This window comes from Myotis myotis, unplaced genomic scaffold (assembly GCF_014108235.1).
Source record: "Myotis myotis isolate mMyoMyo1 unplaced genomic scaffold, mMyoMyo1.p scaffold_m19_p_16, whole genome shotgun sequence".
NCBI lineage: Eukaryota > Metazoa > Chordata > Mammalia > Chiroptera > Vespertilionidae > Myotis > Myotis myotis.
In genome coordinates, this window is record NW_023416320.1 from 34,071,884 (window position 1) to 34,090,607 (window position 18,724).

At 39.7% G+C, this 18,724-nt stretch overlaps 1 protein-coding gene across 3 annotated transcripts in view; it reads left to right on the forward strand.

Moving 5' to 3' along the window:
• The window catches only part of MTFR1 (mitochondrial fission regulator 1), a 65,760-nt gene that overhangs the window by 7,430 nt on the left and 39,606 nt on the right, over positions 1-18,724 (forward strand). For 2 of the 3 annotated variants that reach the window (XM_036338391.1, XM_036338389.1), the window contains exon 2: positions 17,578-17,720. In XM_036338391.1, coding sequence (XP_036194284.1) covers positions 17,655-17,720 — 66 coding nt within the window. In that variant the 5' untranslated portion in view covers positions 17,578-17,654. Of the gene's footprint in view, positions 1-9,484; positions 9,601-17,577; positions 17,721-18,724 lie in introns of all 3 variants that reach the window. The other variant, XM_036338390.1, reaches the window with a different exon arrangement.

Genomic DNA, 18,724 nt, shown 5'->3' on the forward strand with positions numbered 1-18,724 from the left:
TCTCTAGTTCTCTCTCCTTCTCTCCTTCTCCCCCCCCCCTAAAATTAATAAAACATATTACAAAAAACTAACATCTTAATTTACAAAGGTATAATTTAGTGAGTCTTGCCAGTAAGCAGTTTTACACATTGAATATTCAGGGAACAGTAATTGTTAGGTAATTTATCAGAATCATGTTTGAGGTGAATTTTCATTACTTTGCTGGGGCCAAGCACAGCACTCTTATTTTTATTTTTAAATTCTTTATTGTTTAAAGTATTACATATGTCTCCTTTTTCTCCCATTGACATTTCCTGGCCACGCCCACCCCCCAATACATGCCCTCACCCTCATACTGTCTGTGTCCATTGGTTATGCTTATATGCATGCATACAAGTCCTTTGGTTGATCTTTTAACCCCCACCCCCGCCCCCTGCCTTCCCTCTGAGGTTTGATGGTCTGTTTGATGTTTCTGTGTCTCTGGATCTATTTTTTTTTTTAAATATATATTTTATTGATTTTTTACAGAGAGGAAGGGAGAGGGATAGAGAGTTAGAAACATCAATCAGCTGCCTCATGCACACCCCAAACTGGGGATGTGCCCACAACCAAGGTACATGCCCTTGACCGGAATTGAACCCGGGACCTTTCATTCTGCAAGCTGATACACTATCCACTGAGCCAAACCGGTCAGGGCTGGATCTATTTTTGTTCATCAGTTTATATTGTTTATTGTATTCCACAAATGAGTGAGATCATGTGATATTTATCTTTCTCGGGCTTATTTTGCTTAGCATAATGCTCTCCAGGTCCATCTATGCTGTTGTGAATGGTAAGAGTTCCTTCTTTTTTACAGCAACATAGTATTCCATTGTGTAGATGTACAACAGTTTTATAGATGTATGGCAGTTTTTTAATCCACTCATCTGCTGATGGGCACTTAGACTGTTTCCAAATGCTAGCTATTATAAATTGTGCTGCTGTGAACATAGGGGTGCATATATCCTTTTTGACTGGTGTTTCTGATTTCTTGGGATATAGTCCTAGAAGTAGAATTACTGGGTCAAATGAGAGTTCCATTTTTAATTTTTTGAGGAAAGTCCATACCGTTTTCCACAGTGGCTGCATCAGTCTGTATTCCCACCAGTAGTGCACAAGGGTTCCATTTTCTCCACATCCTCGCCAGCACTTGTTTGTTGGTTTGTTGATGATAGCCATTTTGATAGGCGTGAGATGGTACCTCATTGTCGTTTTTGATTTGCATCTCTCGGATGATTAATGACTTTGAGCATGTGTTCATATGTCTCTTGGCTTTCTGAATGTCCTCTTTCGAAAAGTGTCTACTTAGGTCCTTTGCCCATTTTTGATTGGATTGTTTATCTTCCTTTGGTTACGTTGTATGAGTTCCCTATAAATTTTGGAGATTAGGCCCTTATTGGATATGACATTGGCAAATATGTTCTCCCATGCAGTGGGCTCGTCTTGTTTTGTTGGTGGTTTCTTTTGCTGTGCAGAAGCTTTTTATTTTGATGTAGTCCCATTTGTTCATTTTCTCCTTAGTTTCCATTGTCCTAGAGATGTATCTGTAAAGGTATTGCTTCAAGAGATGTCTGAGATTTTGCTGCCTGTGGTTTCTTCTAGGATTTTTATGGTTTCCTGTCTTATGTTTAAGTCCTTTATCTATTTAAAGAAAAAAATATATTTTTATTGATTTCAGAGAGGAAGAGAGAGGGAGAGAGAGAAACATCCATGATGAGAGAGAATCATGGATTGGCTGCCTCCTGCATGCCCCCCACCGGGGATCCAGCCCACAAACTGGGCATGTACTCTTGACTAGAATCGAACCCAGGATCCTTCAGTCCATAGGCCTACTCTCTATCCACTTAGCCAAATCAGCTAGGGCCCTTTATCCATTTTGAGTTTATTTTGTGTATGGTGTAAGTTGGTGGTATAATTTAATTTTTTTGCATGTTTCTGTCCAATTTTCCCAACACCATTTATTGAAGAGACTGTCTTGACTCCATTGTATGCTCTTGCCTCCTTTGTCAAATATTATAATGGTTGGGTGGATTTCTGGGTTCTCTGTTCTGTTCCATTGGTCTATATGTCTGTTCTTGTGCCAGTACCAGGCAGTTTTGAGAACAGTGTTTTGTAATATAGCTGATATCTGGTATTGTGAACCCTCCAACTTTGTTGTTCTTTCCCAGGATTGCTGTGGCTATTAGTGACTTTGAGCATGTTTTCATATGTCTCTTGGCCTTCTGTATGTCCACTTTTGAAAAGTGTCTATTTATTTTATTTTTTTTGAAAAGTGTCTATTTAGAGACACAAGTGTCTTTTTTTATTCCATATGAATTTTTGGAGAGTTTGTTCTAGGTCTCTAAAATATGCCATTGGCATTTTAATGGGGATTGCATTGAATCTATAGATTGCTTTGGGTAGTAAGGACATTTTAGTGATGTTCATTCTACCAATCTTTGAACATGGCATATTCTTCCATTTGTTTATGTCTTCCTCTATCTCTTTTTTCAATGTCCTATAGCAGGGGTTGGCAACCTTTTTGTGAGTGCGTGCCAAAACCAGCAAAATCTCTGACTCAAAATTCTTCTGCGTGCCAACCCTAATTTTTTGAGAACATGTTACGTCTGCTTGATATCTCTTAAGGTGTACGCATGTGAAGAACTTTGAAGAAATAATAAAATTCATTCGAGCGACAAAAACACAGTATATGATGATGAAAAATACATTTATTTTTTAATGTATACATGTACACTGATAGTCCTACAGAAAACTTTATGACTCCGTTTGATATTATCAGTGGGACTTTTGCTGCCGAGAGAAACATAGAAATTTATTCCCCTTTCGTTAGTACCGGTGGGCAAAGCGAGAGAGAAGGCTTCATTTTTATAGAGTGAAATTTTGAATAAGTAGGTGAGGCGGTTGTCTTGTCAACGAAAACCCGTTGTGTCTGAGGCTGAAACCAAAATACTGGTTGGATCTAGGAAGGCAGGGAGAGTTAAGTCAGAGGCATAGAAATTGCTCTTCCCCTCTCTCGTCAATCCATGTCTATGGTCTTTAAGATAACTTGTTTTTTTTTTTTAAAAAAAAAATATTTTATTGATTTTTTACAGAGAGGAAGGGAGAGAGATAGAGAGTTAGAAACATCGATGAGAGAGAAACATCAATCAGCTGCCTCCTGCACATCTCCCACTGGGGATATGCCCGCAACCCAGGTACATGCCCTTGACCGGAATCGAACCTGGGACCCTTCAATCCGCAGGCCGACGCTCTATCCACTGAGCCAAACCGGTTTCGGCAAGATAACTTGTTATGTAAAATTATTTATTTATCTAAGATGCACCTACACTGAATTTATCTGAAAAATAAAAAAGTCGATATTAAGAAAAAAATTGTAAATGGAAGATTATAAGATGCTGGGGTCCAACCCCAGCAGGTCCAGGGGTCCCCAAAGGTGTGGACGGAGTCGGCGAAGAAGGAATGACACGGAGACAGCGTTCAGTTGATCAGCAGCCTAGCCAGGATCTCTAGCCAAGTTCTGGTCAGGATCTCCAGCGAAGTTCTGGTTAGGATCTCCAGCCAGGTTCTGTGTCCATGTTCTCTTGCTAGGTTCTCCAGCTTCTCCAGCCAGGTTCTGTAGCCATGTTCCCTCGCTAGGTTCTCCAGCCAGGTTCAGTCACCAGGTTCTAGTCAGGTTCTCTTGCCATGTTCTATCCAGGTTCTGTAGCCAGGTTCTGTCTCTAGGTTTCTGTCTCGTCTCCAGTTTCTGTCCAGGATCTTTTGCCATGTTCTCCAGCAAAGTTCTTCTGTCTCTAGGTTCTGTGTCCTGTTGTCTTGTTACATCTGTATTTATACCAGTTGATTCCAATCCTATCAATCTCTATTCCAAAGGTTAGGGTGTTTCTTATCTCCATTCCAGGGAGTAAAGATTATGTAGCTTAAGCATGATTGCTCGTAGTTAAAGTGATTAATTACCTGCCTGGCACTTAGTTAAGGGGTTTCATTCCCTCCCTAACTTCAGGGGAAAATCCCTACCTGGGGAAACAACCTTTCTCAGAGAGGTGACCTTGGTTAAAACACATAGTGCCAAGAAGGTGAGCAAACATATTAAGAACAGTATGCCATATATGCCAGGTCCCTTGAAACAGCAAGGATGGACCAGCTCCCGGCAATAAGAGGGTTTCGAGTGCCAGCAAAAGTTACTGGCGTGCCATGTTTGGCACACGTGCCAGGGGTTGCCCACCCCTATCCTATAGTTTTCTGAGTACAGGTCTTTTACATCCTTAGTTAAGTTTATTCTAGGTATCTTAATTGTTTTGTTGCAATGGTAAATGGGATTTTTTAAAGTTTCTCTTTCTCTGAGTTCATTATAGGTGTATAAAAAAGCCATAGATTTCTGAATGTTAATTTTGTATCCTGCTATATTGCCAAGTTATTAAGTGTAGTAGTTTTTTGATGGAGTCTTTAGGGTTTTCTATGTACAATATCATGTCATTTGCGAATAATGACAGTTTTACTTTTCCAATTTGGATGCCTTTTATTTCTTCTTCTTGTCTGATCACTATGGTAAGCACTTTCAGTGCTGTGTCAAACAGGAGTGGCGAAAATGGACATCCCTGTCTTGGTCCTGTTCTTACGGGAAATGAGTTTAGTTTTTGCCCATTGAGTATGATGTTGGCTATAGGTTTGTCATATAAGGCTTTTATTAAGTTGAAGTATACTCTCTCTATTCCCACTTGGCTGAGAGTTTTTATCAAGAAGGGGTGTTGGATTTAGTCAAAAACTTTTTCTGCATCAATTGATATGATTATGTGATTTTTGTCTCTAGGTTGTTTATGTGATGTATCATGTTTATTGATTTGACAATATCATACCACCCTTTCATCCCTGAAATAAATCCCACGTGGCCGTGGTGTATGATCTTTTTAATATATTCCTGGATCCGATTTGCTAATATTTTGTTGAGAATTTTAGCATCTATGTTCATCAGGGATATTGGCCTATAATTCTCTTTCTTTGTAGTGTGTTTATCTGGTTTTGTGGTTGGGGTAATGCTGGCTTCATAGAAAGAGCTTGAAAGTGTTCCATCCTCTTCAGTTTTTTGGAATAGTCTGAGGAGGGTAGGTTTTAGTTTTTCTCTGAATGTTGGGTAAAACTGCCGTGAAGCTGTCTTGCCCAGGACTTCAGTTTGCTGGAAGTTTTTTGATTGCTGTTTCAATTTCCTCCATAGCTATTGGCCTATTCAGATTTTTTTATTCTTCCTGATTGGGTTTTGGAAGATTCTATTTTTCTAGGAACATCTCCATGTTGTCTAGGTTGTCCAGTTTGTTGGAATCGGGTTGTTCATAGTATTTTTTTTTTTACAATCCTTTGTATTTCTGTGGGGTCAGTTGTTACTTCACCTCTTTCATTTCTGGTTTTGTTTATATTGGGCCCTCTCTCTTTGCTTCTTGATGAGCTTGGCTACAGGTTCATCAGTCTTGTTCATCCTTTCAAAGAACGTGGTTTTATTGATCTTTTGTATTGTGTTTTTTTTTGTGTGTTTTTTTTTTGGTCTCTATGAAAGGCAGCACTTTTAGTCAGTGAAAAATATTATTGACTTCCAAGTTGTGTGTCCTTGTTTCTACTGATATTCAGGTTCACTTAAGGTATTTGAATAGTCTTTTCAAAAGATGATTTTAAAATTGATGCCAGAGTACTGAATTTATTTGCATGGAATATTTAAATAAAAATAAGAAGAAGATACTGATGTCATTTACTGTAAGATTATATTTCAGAGATCCTTACATGAAAATGGCAGACCTTTAGTTCAAGCGGAAGTATAGCTACCTCTGACCTCTTTTATGTCATGAGGAGAAAGCTGACCTCTAAAAATGTTACAGAAAAATGTTCTTCAGTTTAGTTTCATATCTAAAACACATTAACTTGAAAAATTTCTCTCATCAAATTTTAATTAACTTGTGTTGTTAGACTTATCTAAACAGATTTTTGTTGAGAGATGTAGCATAGGTCATGACATTTATTAATTTGTGTACTGAAAAAAAGAAAAAGGACACATTATATGTCAGATTCTATGCTAGGTGGCAGGAGACTACTCCAGTGTACTTAATTGTTGCCAGTAAACTTTATCCATAGGTTTGATACTGTAGTATGGTAAAGTGTTCTGACTTAAAGTCTCAACTAGACTGATGTAAAGTGTAGCAGTGGCCCCTAGATTTGAACTTCAAGATTAATTTCCAGAAAGTAGCTTAGGTTATTTACATAGATTTGATAACTTTTCATTATATCAAGTAGGACTTCTTAAAAAAAAATTAGGAATTTTAATGACCAAGTGTAAGGGAAGGGTGAGGAGAACCCATGCTATTATAGTTAGCTCTGGGAATCACTTGGTCGCTTAGATGGGGGATCTCTTTGACAATGGGGAGTCTGGTCACATCCTTCTCTAGCAGACACACATTGAGTTCAGGGAGACATCTCTCCACACCTGGGTCATCTTCACAGATCCTGGCTGGAGCCGATGGGGAAAAGTGTAACAGTGGCGGCCTTTGACCATTACCTGGTACTTATTTTGCAGCACTAAGAAATGAAGATCAAATGGTTGGCCAACCCAGTCAGTGTGGCTCAGTGCTTGAGCATTGACCTATGAGCCAGGATGATACAGTTCCATTCCTGGTCCCGGCACATTCACGGGTTGTGGACTCGATCCCCAGTATGGTGCACGCAGGAGGCAGCCTATCAGTCATTCTCTCTTGTAATTAATGTTACTCTCTTCTTTTCCCTTCCTCTCTGAAAGCAATAAAAATGTATTTTTAAAAAATGGTCGACCATTCACAAAGGGCATTTCAGAGTATTTCACCTCTGATTTCTAGTTCCCAACCTGATGGCTGTTCACCACCACATAGCTGCCAAAGTACACTTAGAAATGGAAGGCACTGTGTGAGTTATCTTCAGTTCCAGTGTGGAAATCCATCTGCAGTTCTGCGTTTTTGCTGAAAAGCAGGGCAGGTTCCCCTTTGATTGCCATTAAGGAACAGGACAAGTTTTTGTTTTGTTTTGTTTTGTTTTGTTTTGTTTTGTTTTTGTATGGACAAGGACAAGTAAAGGACAAATGTGTTTTTTGTGGGGGGTTTTTTGGTACGGGACCTTGACCTCTGCCGTTGTTGTGTCTTCTGCTGGGCAGCTCTTTCAAATTGTGTCTAGTTGTGTGTGATCTTTACAAGTGGCAGATTATCAGTCAGGACTTTTTTTAAAACACTTTTTTTCAGACACTAATTTACTGTTCCCATATCCTAAAAGGAAAGGCATTTTCACATCAAAAAAGTAGGAAGGACATATTCTCAAATTAAACAGTAACTTTAAATTGAATAAATTTTTGTTTTTTACTTCATGGTCCTTATTTTTCTTTTTTGTTGTTCGACACCAGACTGTATACTGTCATTTGGGATGCACTGATAACAGTGTACCTAATCTTTTACTATTCTGAGAAGAGGAAACTTTATTCTAATAATTTAGCCAACTGAATAAGAATGTTATATTAATCTTCTTGGACTCTCCTATATAGTGGTCATATTCCTCTCTCATTGTGAAGATAATTAGATGACCATTTCCTTGAATAGTTCCCAAATACCTCCTAAAAATAAGCTCCAATGTAGTGTAGATTTCAAAGGTTTTGGCACTCTTATTTTATTGATTTTAGAGAGAGAGAGGGAGAGAGAGAGAAACATTGATCTGTTGCCTCCTATACACATGTCTTGACTGAGGACCGAACCCACAACCTGGGTATATACCCTAACTGGGAATGGAACCTGTGACCCTTTGGTGTATGGAATGACACTTAACCAACTGAGCCACACCAGCCAGGGCAAATTTTTTGACATTTTAAATTTAAGGACAATTGTATTACTGCTAGTTATTGTGAAACTATACTGATTTAAATTATAATTACCTCAAAAAATGTTGCTTTACATGTTAAGTAGTATTGCAACTTAACCCCTTACCCTTATCTAGAATAATCTTAATATATAAAAATCCTGGGTCTAACTACTGGTCACCACCGAGGCTCAATGAACTGGGAGTCAGTCCTGCAGGAGTGAACTGCTTCTGCTGGAGGCACCGTATCCCAGCACTGACTGCTGAGGGGTCTGGGAATCAGGGCCAGAGAGAGGTCTGAAGAGAGAAGCAGGGACTGATCCGTTGCCTCTGTGGCAGATTTTGATCAGCACTTGCCTCTTTCTCTCCCAGTCTGGCCAGCAGCTGCACCTCCATTTTTCTCCAGGCCTCCACCAGGGCTGCTGATCAGCTCTGCCTTTCTGATCAGGCCCCATTGATAGGCCTAGAGACGCTGACTGGCATAGGAACCGACCAATCAGAACCAAATTGGCCAGCAAAGTAGGGCAGTTGGGGGTGAGATCAGGCCTGTAGGGGAGGGCAGTTGGGGGCGAGATCAGGCCGGCAGGGGAGGGCAACTGGGGGCAGCCAGGCTGGGAGGGGAGGGCAGTTGGGGGTGAGATCAGGCTGGCAGAGGAGAGCCATTGGGGACGAGATCAGGTTGGTAGGGGAGGACAGTTGGGGGTGATCAGGCTGGCAGGCAGGTGAGCAGTTAGGAGCCAGCGGTCCCAGATTGTGAGAGGGATGTCCAATTGCCGGTTTAGGCTCCATCCCACAGGAACGAGCCTAAACTGGCAGTTGGACACCCCCCAAGGGGTCCCCAGTTGGAGAGGGTGCAGGCTGGGCTGAGGGAACCCCCTCTCCATGCACGAATTTCATGCACCAGGCCTCTAGTAAAAGCATAATATGCTAATTAGATCAGACAGCCGAAAGACCTTCTGAATGAAGCTGGGTCTGCAAGGGCTGGGGCAAGCCTCCAAGGCTGCGAGGGCTGAGCTCCTTGCACGAATTTTGTGCATCAGGCCTCTAGTTTTCTTATACTGCTTTGTATTTCTGTGGTGCCAGTGTTACTTCTCTTTCATTTCTGATTTTATTTGACTCCTCTCTTTTGTCCTGTATGAGTCAATCTTGTTTATCTTTTTAAAGAGTCAGCTCTTGGTTGCATTGATCTTTTGTGTATATATATATATATTTTTTTTTAGATTCTGTTTTGTTTATTTCTGTTCTGATCTTTATTATTTCATTTCTTCTCACTTTGGACTTTGTTGTTCTTTTTCTAGTCCTTTAAGTTTATGGTTAGATGGTTTGAGATTTTATTTTGTTTCTTGAGGTAGGCCTGTAATGCTATGAATTTCCTTCTCACGATTGCTTTCACTGAGTCCCACAGATTTTGGGTTGTGTTTTCATTTTCATTTGTGTCAAGTTACCTTAAATTTTTTTTAACTTTTATTGTTATTTTTTGTTAATCCTCACCCAAGGATATTTTTCCATTGATTTTTAGAGAGAGTAGGAGGGACAGTGGTGAGGGGGTGAAGAGAGACACACACAGATAGGCTTGAAAGAGACACATCAATTGATTGCCTTCTGCATGCGCTCTCAGCAGGCTGCGGATTGAACCTGCAACCAAGGCACATGCCCTTGACCTGGAATCAAACCCGCTATCCTTTGGTGAGTGGGCTGATGCTGTAATCACTGAGCTACCGGCCAGGGCGCAAGGTATCTTTTGATTTCTTCCTTGATCTTATTGTTAACCCATTCATTGTTTAGTGACGTGTTATTTAGCCTCCATGTGGCCTTAATGACACACTAGATCATTATGTGTTTGTGTCTTTTTCAGTTTTTTTCTTGTAGTTGATTTCTAGTTTCATGCCATGTGGTCAGAGAAGATGCTTGATATGATTTCAGTCTTCTTAAATTTATTGAAACTTGTTTTGTGTCCTAACCATGTGGTCTACACTAGAAAATGTTTCATGTGAACTTGAAAAGAATGTATGTTCTGTTGCTTTGGGGTAAAATGGTCTGAAAATAATAAGTTAAAGCCATCTGATCGAGTGTGTCATTTAAGGCCATGTTTTCCTTGTTGATTTTCTGTCTGGAAGATCTATCCATTGATGTTGATGGCGTTAAAATCCCTTACGACTGTATTACTGTTGATCTCTCCCTTTATGTCAGTGAAGATTTGCTTTCTATATTTAGGTGCTCCTATGTTGGGTGCACAAATGTTTACAAGGGTATATCCTTTTGTTGGGTTACTCCTTTTATCATTTTACTAGAGGCCTGGTGCACGAAATTCCTGCACCAGTAGGGTCCCTAGGCCTTTCTGGCGATCAGGGCCAATCTGTGGGGTGATCGGGGCTCCCGCTTGCACCCACCTTGGCCGGGCACCGCCCATCCGCCAATTGCCCCACTGGTCGCCCCACGATGGTTAGCACACGTCTAATTCCCAGTTGGTCGAACTTCCACCCGTGGGGACAATTTGCATATTAGCCTTTTATTATATAGGATAGTATCTTTGTCCCTTATTGTAGCTGTTGTTTTAAAGTCCATTTTTCCAATATAAGTATTGCTACCCCAACTTTTTTTTTTCATTTCCATTTGCATGAAATATCTTTTTCCATCCCTTTACTTTTAGTCTGTGGTTGTCCTTCATTCTGAGGTGATCTCTTATAGACAGCCTATGTAGAGGTCCTGTTTTCTTATCTATTCAGTTACCCTATGTCTTTTGATTAGAGATTTTTATTTATATACTTATGTTTTTTTCAATTACATTCACCTTTTTCACCCATTTTCCTCCAACTTCCTTCCCATCTGGCAGCCATCAAAATGTTCTCTATATTTATGGGCCCGTTTCTGTTCTGCTTGTTTTTTAGATTCAATTGTTGATATGTATTGCCATTTTATTCGTATTTTTTTATAATTGTCTTTTTGTTTTATTGATTTTTGAGAGAGCAAGGGAGAGGGGGAGAGAGAGAAACATTAATGATGAAAGAGAATCATCAATTGGCTTCCTCCTGCATGCCCCCTACTGGGGATTGAACTGTGGCCTTCTGGTTCATGGGTTGATGCTCAACCAGTGAGCCACACCAGTCAGGCTATTACTCATAATTTTGATAGTTTTTTCTTATTCTTAAAGAAGACCCTTTAACATTTTATGTAATACTGGTTTGGTGATGATGAACTCCCTTTACATTTAAAGTAGTAATGAATATTATGTAGTTTATTACCATTTTATTAACTGTTTTCTGGTTGTTTTGTTATTCTTGTTTCTTCTTTTGCTCTCTGCACATTGATGACTTTCTATAATGCTTTGTTTGGATTCCTTTCTCTTTATTTTTTGCATATCTGTTATAGGCTTCTGTTTTGTGGTTACTGTGAGATTCAGATATGCAAGCTATATTTTGGCAGTCTATTTTAAATTGATGGTTGCTTAAGTTTGAACGCATTCTTAAAGCACTACATTTATTTATTACCCTCTTGTTTGTTTTTGTCATTACATTTTACATCTTTTGTGTGTGGGTGTCTATCCCTTAATTTATTATTGTATTTACACATGATTATACTACTATTGCCTTTTATTTAATTTATTTTTTTAAAAAAATATATTTTATTGATTTTTTACAGAGAGAAAGGGAGAGGGATAGAGAGTTAGAAACATCAATGAGAGAGAAACATCGATCAGCTGCCTCCCTCACACCCCCTACTGGGGATGTGCCTGCAACCAAGGTACATGCCCTTGACTGGAATTGAACCTGGGACCTTTCAGTCCGCAGGCTGACGCTCTATCCACTGAGCCAAACCGGTTAGGGCTACTATTGCCTTTTAACTGTCTTACTAGCTTTATGATTGGTTGATCTACTTTTACTAAGTGTTTGCTTTTATCAGTGAGATTTTTTTCTTTCCGATATTTTTTTTTTTTAAGTTTTGACCTTTTCTTTTTCCCTTAAAGGAGTCCCTTTAACATGCTGGTTTAGTAGTAATAAACTCCTTTAACCTTTGCTTGTCTGGGAAACGATCCTTCTTGGCTGGTGTGGTTCAGTGGTTGAGTGTTGACCTATGAACCAGGAGGTCATGGTTCAATTTCAGGTCAGGGTACATGCCTGGGTTGTGGGCTTAATCCCCAGTGGGGGCATGCAGCAGGTAGCCGATCAATGATTCTCTCTCATCATTGATGTTTCTATCTCTCCCTCTCCCTTCCTCTCTGAAGTCAATAAAAGTAAACTTTAAAAAATTCTGAATGATAATCTTGCTGAGGAGAGTATTATTGGGTGTAGGTACTTTCATTTCATCACTTTTAATATATCTTGCCATTTACTTCTGGTCTGCAAAGTTTCTGTTGATAAATCTGATTTTCTTATGGGGGTCTCCCTTGTTTGTAGCTAGTTGCATTTCTCTTGCTACTTTTAATATTCTTTCTTTAATTTTTGGCATTTTAATTATGATGTTGGTGTGGATCTTTGAGTTCATCTTGTTTGGGACTATTTCCTAGACTTGTGTCAATTTTTTTATTTTTTTTGCCAGATTAGGGAAATTTTTTTCTTCTTGAAATAGTGCTTTTTTCCCCCTACTATCCCTCTTCTGCTTCTGTGACTTCCCTATGACGCTAATGTTGGTGCATTTGATGTTCCAGATGGTCCTTTAACTATCCTCATTTTTTTGGATCCTTTTCTCTCTTTTCTGTTTCCATTGGGTGATTTCCACTACCATGTCTTCCAGATTGCTGATTTGATCTCTGCATCATTCAATATGCTCTTAATTCCCTCTAGTGTATTTTTTACTCCAGTTATTATATTCAGTTTTTGTATTTTCTGTTTCTGTTGAAGTTCTCACTTAATTCACCTATTCTCCGGAATTTGTTGAGCATCTTTATAACCATTGTTTCAACTCTTTTAGCTGGTAAATGGCTTGTCTCCATTTTGTCCTGTCTTTTGCGGGAATTTTGTCCTGTTATTTCATTTGGAAGATATTTCTATGTCTCCTCATTTTGGTTGTGTCCCTGTTTGTTTCTGTGTATTAAGTAGATCTGCTGTGTCTCTCAGTATTGAGAGAGTACCCTTATGTAGAAGGTGTCTGGTGGTGTCCATGGGTGCAGTCCCCCTGTTCACCAGAGCTCCAGGATGTCCTCATGTGGGTTGCATGTACTCTCCTATTGTAGTTGTGCTGAGATTGCTGCAGGCACATCTTTCAGTGGAGTTTACCCTCAGGCAAATTAGTTATGAACATGGGCCATGACTACAGTGGACAAGCTGTTGTGTTGGTACTATTGGGAATGGGACTTGCTTTAGCAGGATTCTGTTGCCAGCTGGGGTAGACTGTCAGGTTTGTAGGTTGTAGAGTTTTTAGGTGGGCTCCAGTATGGTTCCAGGCCACATGTGTCTGGTCTGGAGCCTCTTAGGAAGGGCTTGGTGTGGCTGAGGCTGGCCCAGAACCTTCTACAGCTGTGCTGGGCATGGGAGGGGTTGTGCAAGCTAAGGCCAGCTGAGATCCGTCACAGTTGTATAGATCTTGGAGCCACTTGGTAGGAGGAATGATGCAAGCTGTGGCTGATCACTGCTTGTGTAGGGTGTGGAGGTGCTTGGGAGAGGTTATAATGCAAGCTAAGGCTAACTACCACTAGTGCCAGGCTTGGGGCTACCTGATAGCTACAATGCAAGGAGAAGCTGGTTACTGCTTATGCTGGCCTTAAGGGCATTTGGGAAAGACTGTGGTATGCGCCCAAGACTGGCTGCTGCTTGTGTGGAGTGCCTGGAGCTGCTGGAAGAGGTTCAACCCAGCAATTGGAATGGGTTGGGGATGGGTCTCAGGCAACAGGTGTTAGCCAGGTTAATGGAGAGTGACAGATTTTGTGCTTGTGCTTGGTCAAGTAGGTGAAAAGGGAGCTCAACAAGGGGAAGATGGTGTCTGCCAGCACCAATTCTGTTCTGAGAAGATTCCCACTGATCCCTGACTCTCCAGCCCTTGCTCTGAAGTTAGTTTAATTCCTTATAAGACCCAGGTGCTTCTTCTTCTTCCTTTTTTAAAAAAAAATATATCTTTATTGATTTCAGAGAGGGAGAGGAAAGAGACAGAAACATCAGTGATGAGAGGGAACCACCGATTGGCTGCCTCCTGCACGTTGGACTGAGCCTGAAACCCAGGCATGTGCCCCCGACCAGAATCGGACCCAGGACCCTTCAGTCTGCAGGCCGATGCTCTATCCAGCTAGGGCGACCCAGGAGCTTCTTAATTTGCTGCCTCTGTGCAAGCGCTTGGAGCGAATGGGTTTGTGTGTAAACCCTTTAAGATCTGATGATTTTTCTTATTTAGGTAATTAAAAAGTTTTATTCTAATATTTTTGTGCCAGATTAAGAACTTCCCCTATTTTTTAAAAAAATTTGTTTTTATTGATTTTTAGAGAGGGGAAGGGAGAGCGATAGAAACATCATTGAGAGAGGAACATCATCAATTGGCTGCCTCCCGCACGCCTCCTAGTGGGGACCAAGCCCTCAACCAGGACATGTGCCCTGACTGTGAATTCAACCAGCAAATTGTTAATTCCTGGGTCTATGCTCATCTGCTGAGCCACACTTGCTGGGCCCTATTTTTAATTTATCGTTTACCAGCCCCTACAACAGAATCTAATATATGCTTGTAAAGTTACGATAGTGGTTAGATAGATGAGGCATGAATATTCACTGGGAAGAGGCCCCAGGGAGCTTATATCTTTCTTTTTTTTAAATTTTTCTTTTATTTCCAAGGAGCTTATATCCTAACTAAATTTAATTTAATTTTTAAAAAATATATATTTTATTGATTTTTTACAGAGAGGAAGGTAGTGGGAGAGAGAGTTAGAAACATCGATGAGAGAGAAACATCAATCAGCTGCCTCCTGCACACCTCCTACTGGGGATGTGCCCGCAACCAAGGTACATGCCCTTGACCGGAATCAAACCTGGGACCTTTCAGTCCGCAGGCCGACGCTCTATCCACTGAGCCAAACCTATTAGGGCTACAACTTTAATTTTAACATCACACGCTCTTCGGACTCGATAGAAAGCAACCTATAACTGACCATGTCCGAAAACAGGTTCAGGTAGGAATATTTCTACTCTGTCTAGAGTTTGTCCTTTGGTTTATTAATAGTCATCACAAATGCTGGTATCACAGGAAACTGTCTTTGAATTAATTTAAATGGGAGGCCAGTGTCAGACGGGGACAAATCAATTTTTGGAATCAGAACAACCTCTCCTTCCGCAGATCCTGTTAATACTTCAGCTTCAATTATGTTATGTCAGAATCTTTTGATAATAAATCTAGTACCATTACAAAGACCCCATTTACTATTAAGATTTCTCAGCATGATAAGTGCACATACTTTCAATTTTAATTTATGATTCGGCATTCCTGAAGGAGTAATACTATTAAGAAATTGGATGGGGCCGAAACCGGTTTGGCTCAGTGGATAGAGCGTCAGCCTGCGGACTGAAGGGTCCCGGGTTCGATTCCGGTCAAGGGCATGTACCAGGGTTGTGGGCACATCCCCAGTGGGAGATGCGCAGGAGGCAGCTGATCGATGTTTCTCTCTCATCGATGTTTCTAACTCTCTATCTCTCTCCCTTCCTCTCTGTAAAAAATCAATAAAAATATATTTAAAAAAGAAAAAAGAAATTGGATGGGAAAATTTTCCTTTTCAGAATCATCTGTTGAATTGATGGAATCATCACTCAAATAGGTGTGAAAATCTCCATCGAGTATATCCAAAATTTCTTCATTTAATTTATGAACGTACTCATTTTCAGGACAAAGAATCGCACGTTTAGATATATTTTTAATATTATCGTTAGATATACTATTTCCAAAGGTAGCTTCAATAATAGATCTGTTACAAATCATTTTATGGGGCATTTCAATAATATCCATTCCTAAATGAAAACTCCTATCAAAGTTTGCCATCTCCAAGTTTTACTAACCATTCACTATAAGCAGAATCCTCTGATTTCATATTTGTTTTAACAGACAACTGTCTGAAACATCCCCAAACACTAGAGTACTTAGCAGGCTTCAGAGGTACGTTGTGCCAATAGTTGGTCTTCAGACATATTCTGTCGATGCCACTGTTTTCTTTCAGCTTCAGAATGTCAACAAAAACAACCAAATTCACGATCAACAACGACAAATGGAAACACGCATGCAATTGGCGCCAGCGAGAGCTTTTTATGTATCGCACATGCACGAGTCAAGCTAATGTGTGTCATATGTACCGGCTGGCCCTGCCCCCTGGTCGAACTCCCCGAAGAACTCCCGGTCAAGGGGATAATTTGCATACTATGCTTTTATTATATAGGATGTGGGTGGTGGCTATACAGGTTTATAAAACATATATAAAAAGTCATCAAGCTGGACATTTAAAATTTGTGCACTTTAAGTTATATCTCAACTTTTTTACACTTGATCTTAGCCAAAAAGCCAAGAAGTGATGTATCTCAATTTTTTTAAAAAATTGAAGGGGTAGCTTTTCAAATTCTACATAAAGACATTCTTTTTCTCTGACCATTTTGTGAGTCATTTTCAGCTTTGACATTTTTAACCCTTTACTCTTTTTATTCCCACTAATTCTGAGAAAGTATTCATTCTTATAGGCAATAATAGATGTTTGTAATATTAAAATATATGTGTCATCAAAATTCTAGTAATGACTGTTGCATAATTGCCTATAAGTTATACATACCTGGCAGTGCTTAGAATCTATTGCATACTATCCCCTAACATTAGGGCCTGGCTCTTTTCAGTTCATTTTACCCAGTGTCTGGTGTACTGTGGCACCTTTATTTTCCCCCTCCATCCTCTGTAATTGTTCATAAAGTTCTTCTCAGAGTGTAGACCACAAACTCTTTATATCACTAAGTACACTGTTTTGTTCAGCTGTTTTGTTTTGTTTTGTTCAGTTTAGCAAGACTGCTTTGATAGGGAAGCACTGCATTGATTTATAGTCTGGTGCAAACTTCTTGTCTCATTAGACACCAACACTATTAGTAAACTGGTTTATACCTTATGAGTTAACAATTTAATTCTATCAGATATACAGTAAATTGATGGGGAGGGGTGAGTGGCTGGGGTTACAGTGTGCGAATAACTGTGAAAGGACTTTTGTTATTTTACCTCCTAGCATCTGAATTCCTTTTCCATATTTCTGAAAATCCGTTATGATTTTTGGTGGGTGGCAGAACCTGCTTATAACTATAGCTGGGTATATTTAGCCAAGCAAATGCCACCTGTATGGACAGCAACTCAAGAGCTAGCGAGACAAAAGTGGGACCTGGTAGATTCTGTTCTGTCAGGGGTGGCAGTAGCAGTGGTATCTTCCCAGGACCAATTCTGCTGCAGTTTTGGATATCTTTCCTGGCTGTGTAGCCTATAAGTCAGGTTCTGGTAAGATTGTAATCTACTAGATATATTTTTATAAATATATTTCCTACTTAAATTAGCCATAAGTAGGTTTTTGTTGTTTCTAACTAAGAACCCTGACTGAAAAAAAATACTTTAAAAAATTGTACCATTAGTTGACTCAAAGTTGATTATAAGCAGTATTGGTTTTCTCTTAAGTAAATTTAGACACAATTTAAAATGTTTTAAACTAGATTTATTTTGTGAAACGTTGCAAACAGTAAATATTCTAAATAATTATTTCATTTTAATATTTGCATTTTAAAATTCTAGTGTTTTTTATGGACCATGTGCTGCTATGTACGCCTGAAGTACTTGAAATGCAAATTTGGGGACACTTTGCCATCTAAATGCTTGGCTGGATTAAGCGCCTAATTAGGATGGTTTTTCAACAGGTTGGAGTAAACATGCAGTCGGTGAGTGCTCAACATTCATTTTTAAAATTCAGACAAGAATTTTTTCTGAGAAAGTGAAATGAATCTATATATGACCAAAATTCAATATGTTTATGTACTATTTAATTTGCTTGCTGTTTGAATGATAGAAGAAAATCTTCACCTAGCATCTGAAGTGAGGGAGTAACTTTCTGGGTTACATTGAAAACTTATCAGTATTCATTTCATTGTTAAAAGCAACGTATTTGTTATTAGGGAAGAAAAGGGTTAAGTATATGTAGGAATTATTGAATGAGATATGTTTGAATAACACATAACAACTCAGTGTTGTAGAATTATTAATATTTAATGCTATTATAATGTGTTTTATCACATAACTAAAGTAAAAGGTAAGTCATGTTTCCTATAATATTACATCTATAAACATAAAGAAAAAAACTAATATAATATGGTATTCTCTGCTAAAGATGGGTTCCATTTTTTCAAGGTAAATCTCAACTTGCATGCTTTTTCTTTATTTATATCAAAATACTCTGTTCATTCATCTATGTGTTTAAGTTAGCTAGAGAATTCTGTTCTGCTATTTGTATTTTTTGTTCCTTAATTTAGTTAATACTTTTATTTAAAAACTAGAGGACTGGTGCACAAAATTCGTGCACTCAGCGGCAGGGTGGGGGAAGGGGGATCCCTCAGTCTGGCCTTCGCCTCTTGCAGTCCGGGAGCCCTTGGGGGAATGTCCGACTGCTGGCTTAGTCTCGCTCCCCAGGGAGCAGGCCTAAGCCAGCAGTCGGACATCCCTAGCGCTGCTGCTAAGGAGGGAGAGGCTCCCACCACCGCTGCTGTGCTTGCCAGCTGTGAGCCCGGTTTCTGGCTGAGTGGTACTCTCCCTGTGGGAGCGCACTGATCACCAGGGAGCAGCTCCCATGTTGAGTGTCTGCCCCCTCGTGGTCATTGCATGTCATAGTGACCGATCGTTCTGCCGGTTGGTCAGTTTGCATATTAGCCTTTTATTATATAGGATTATT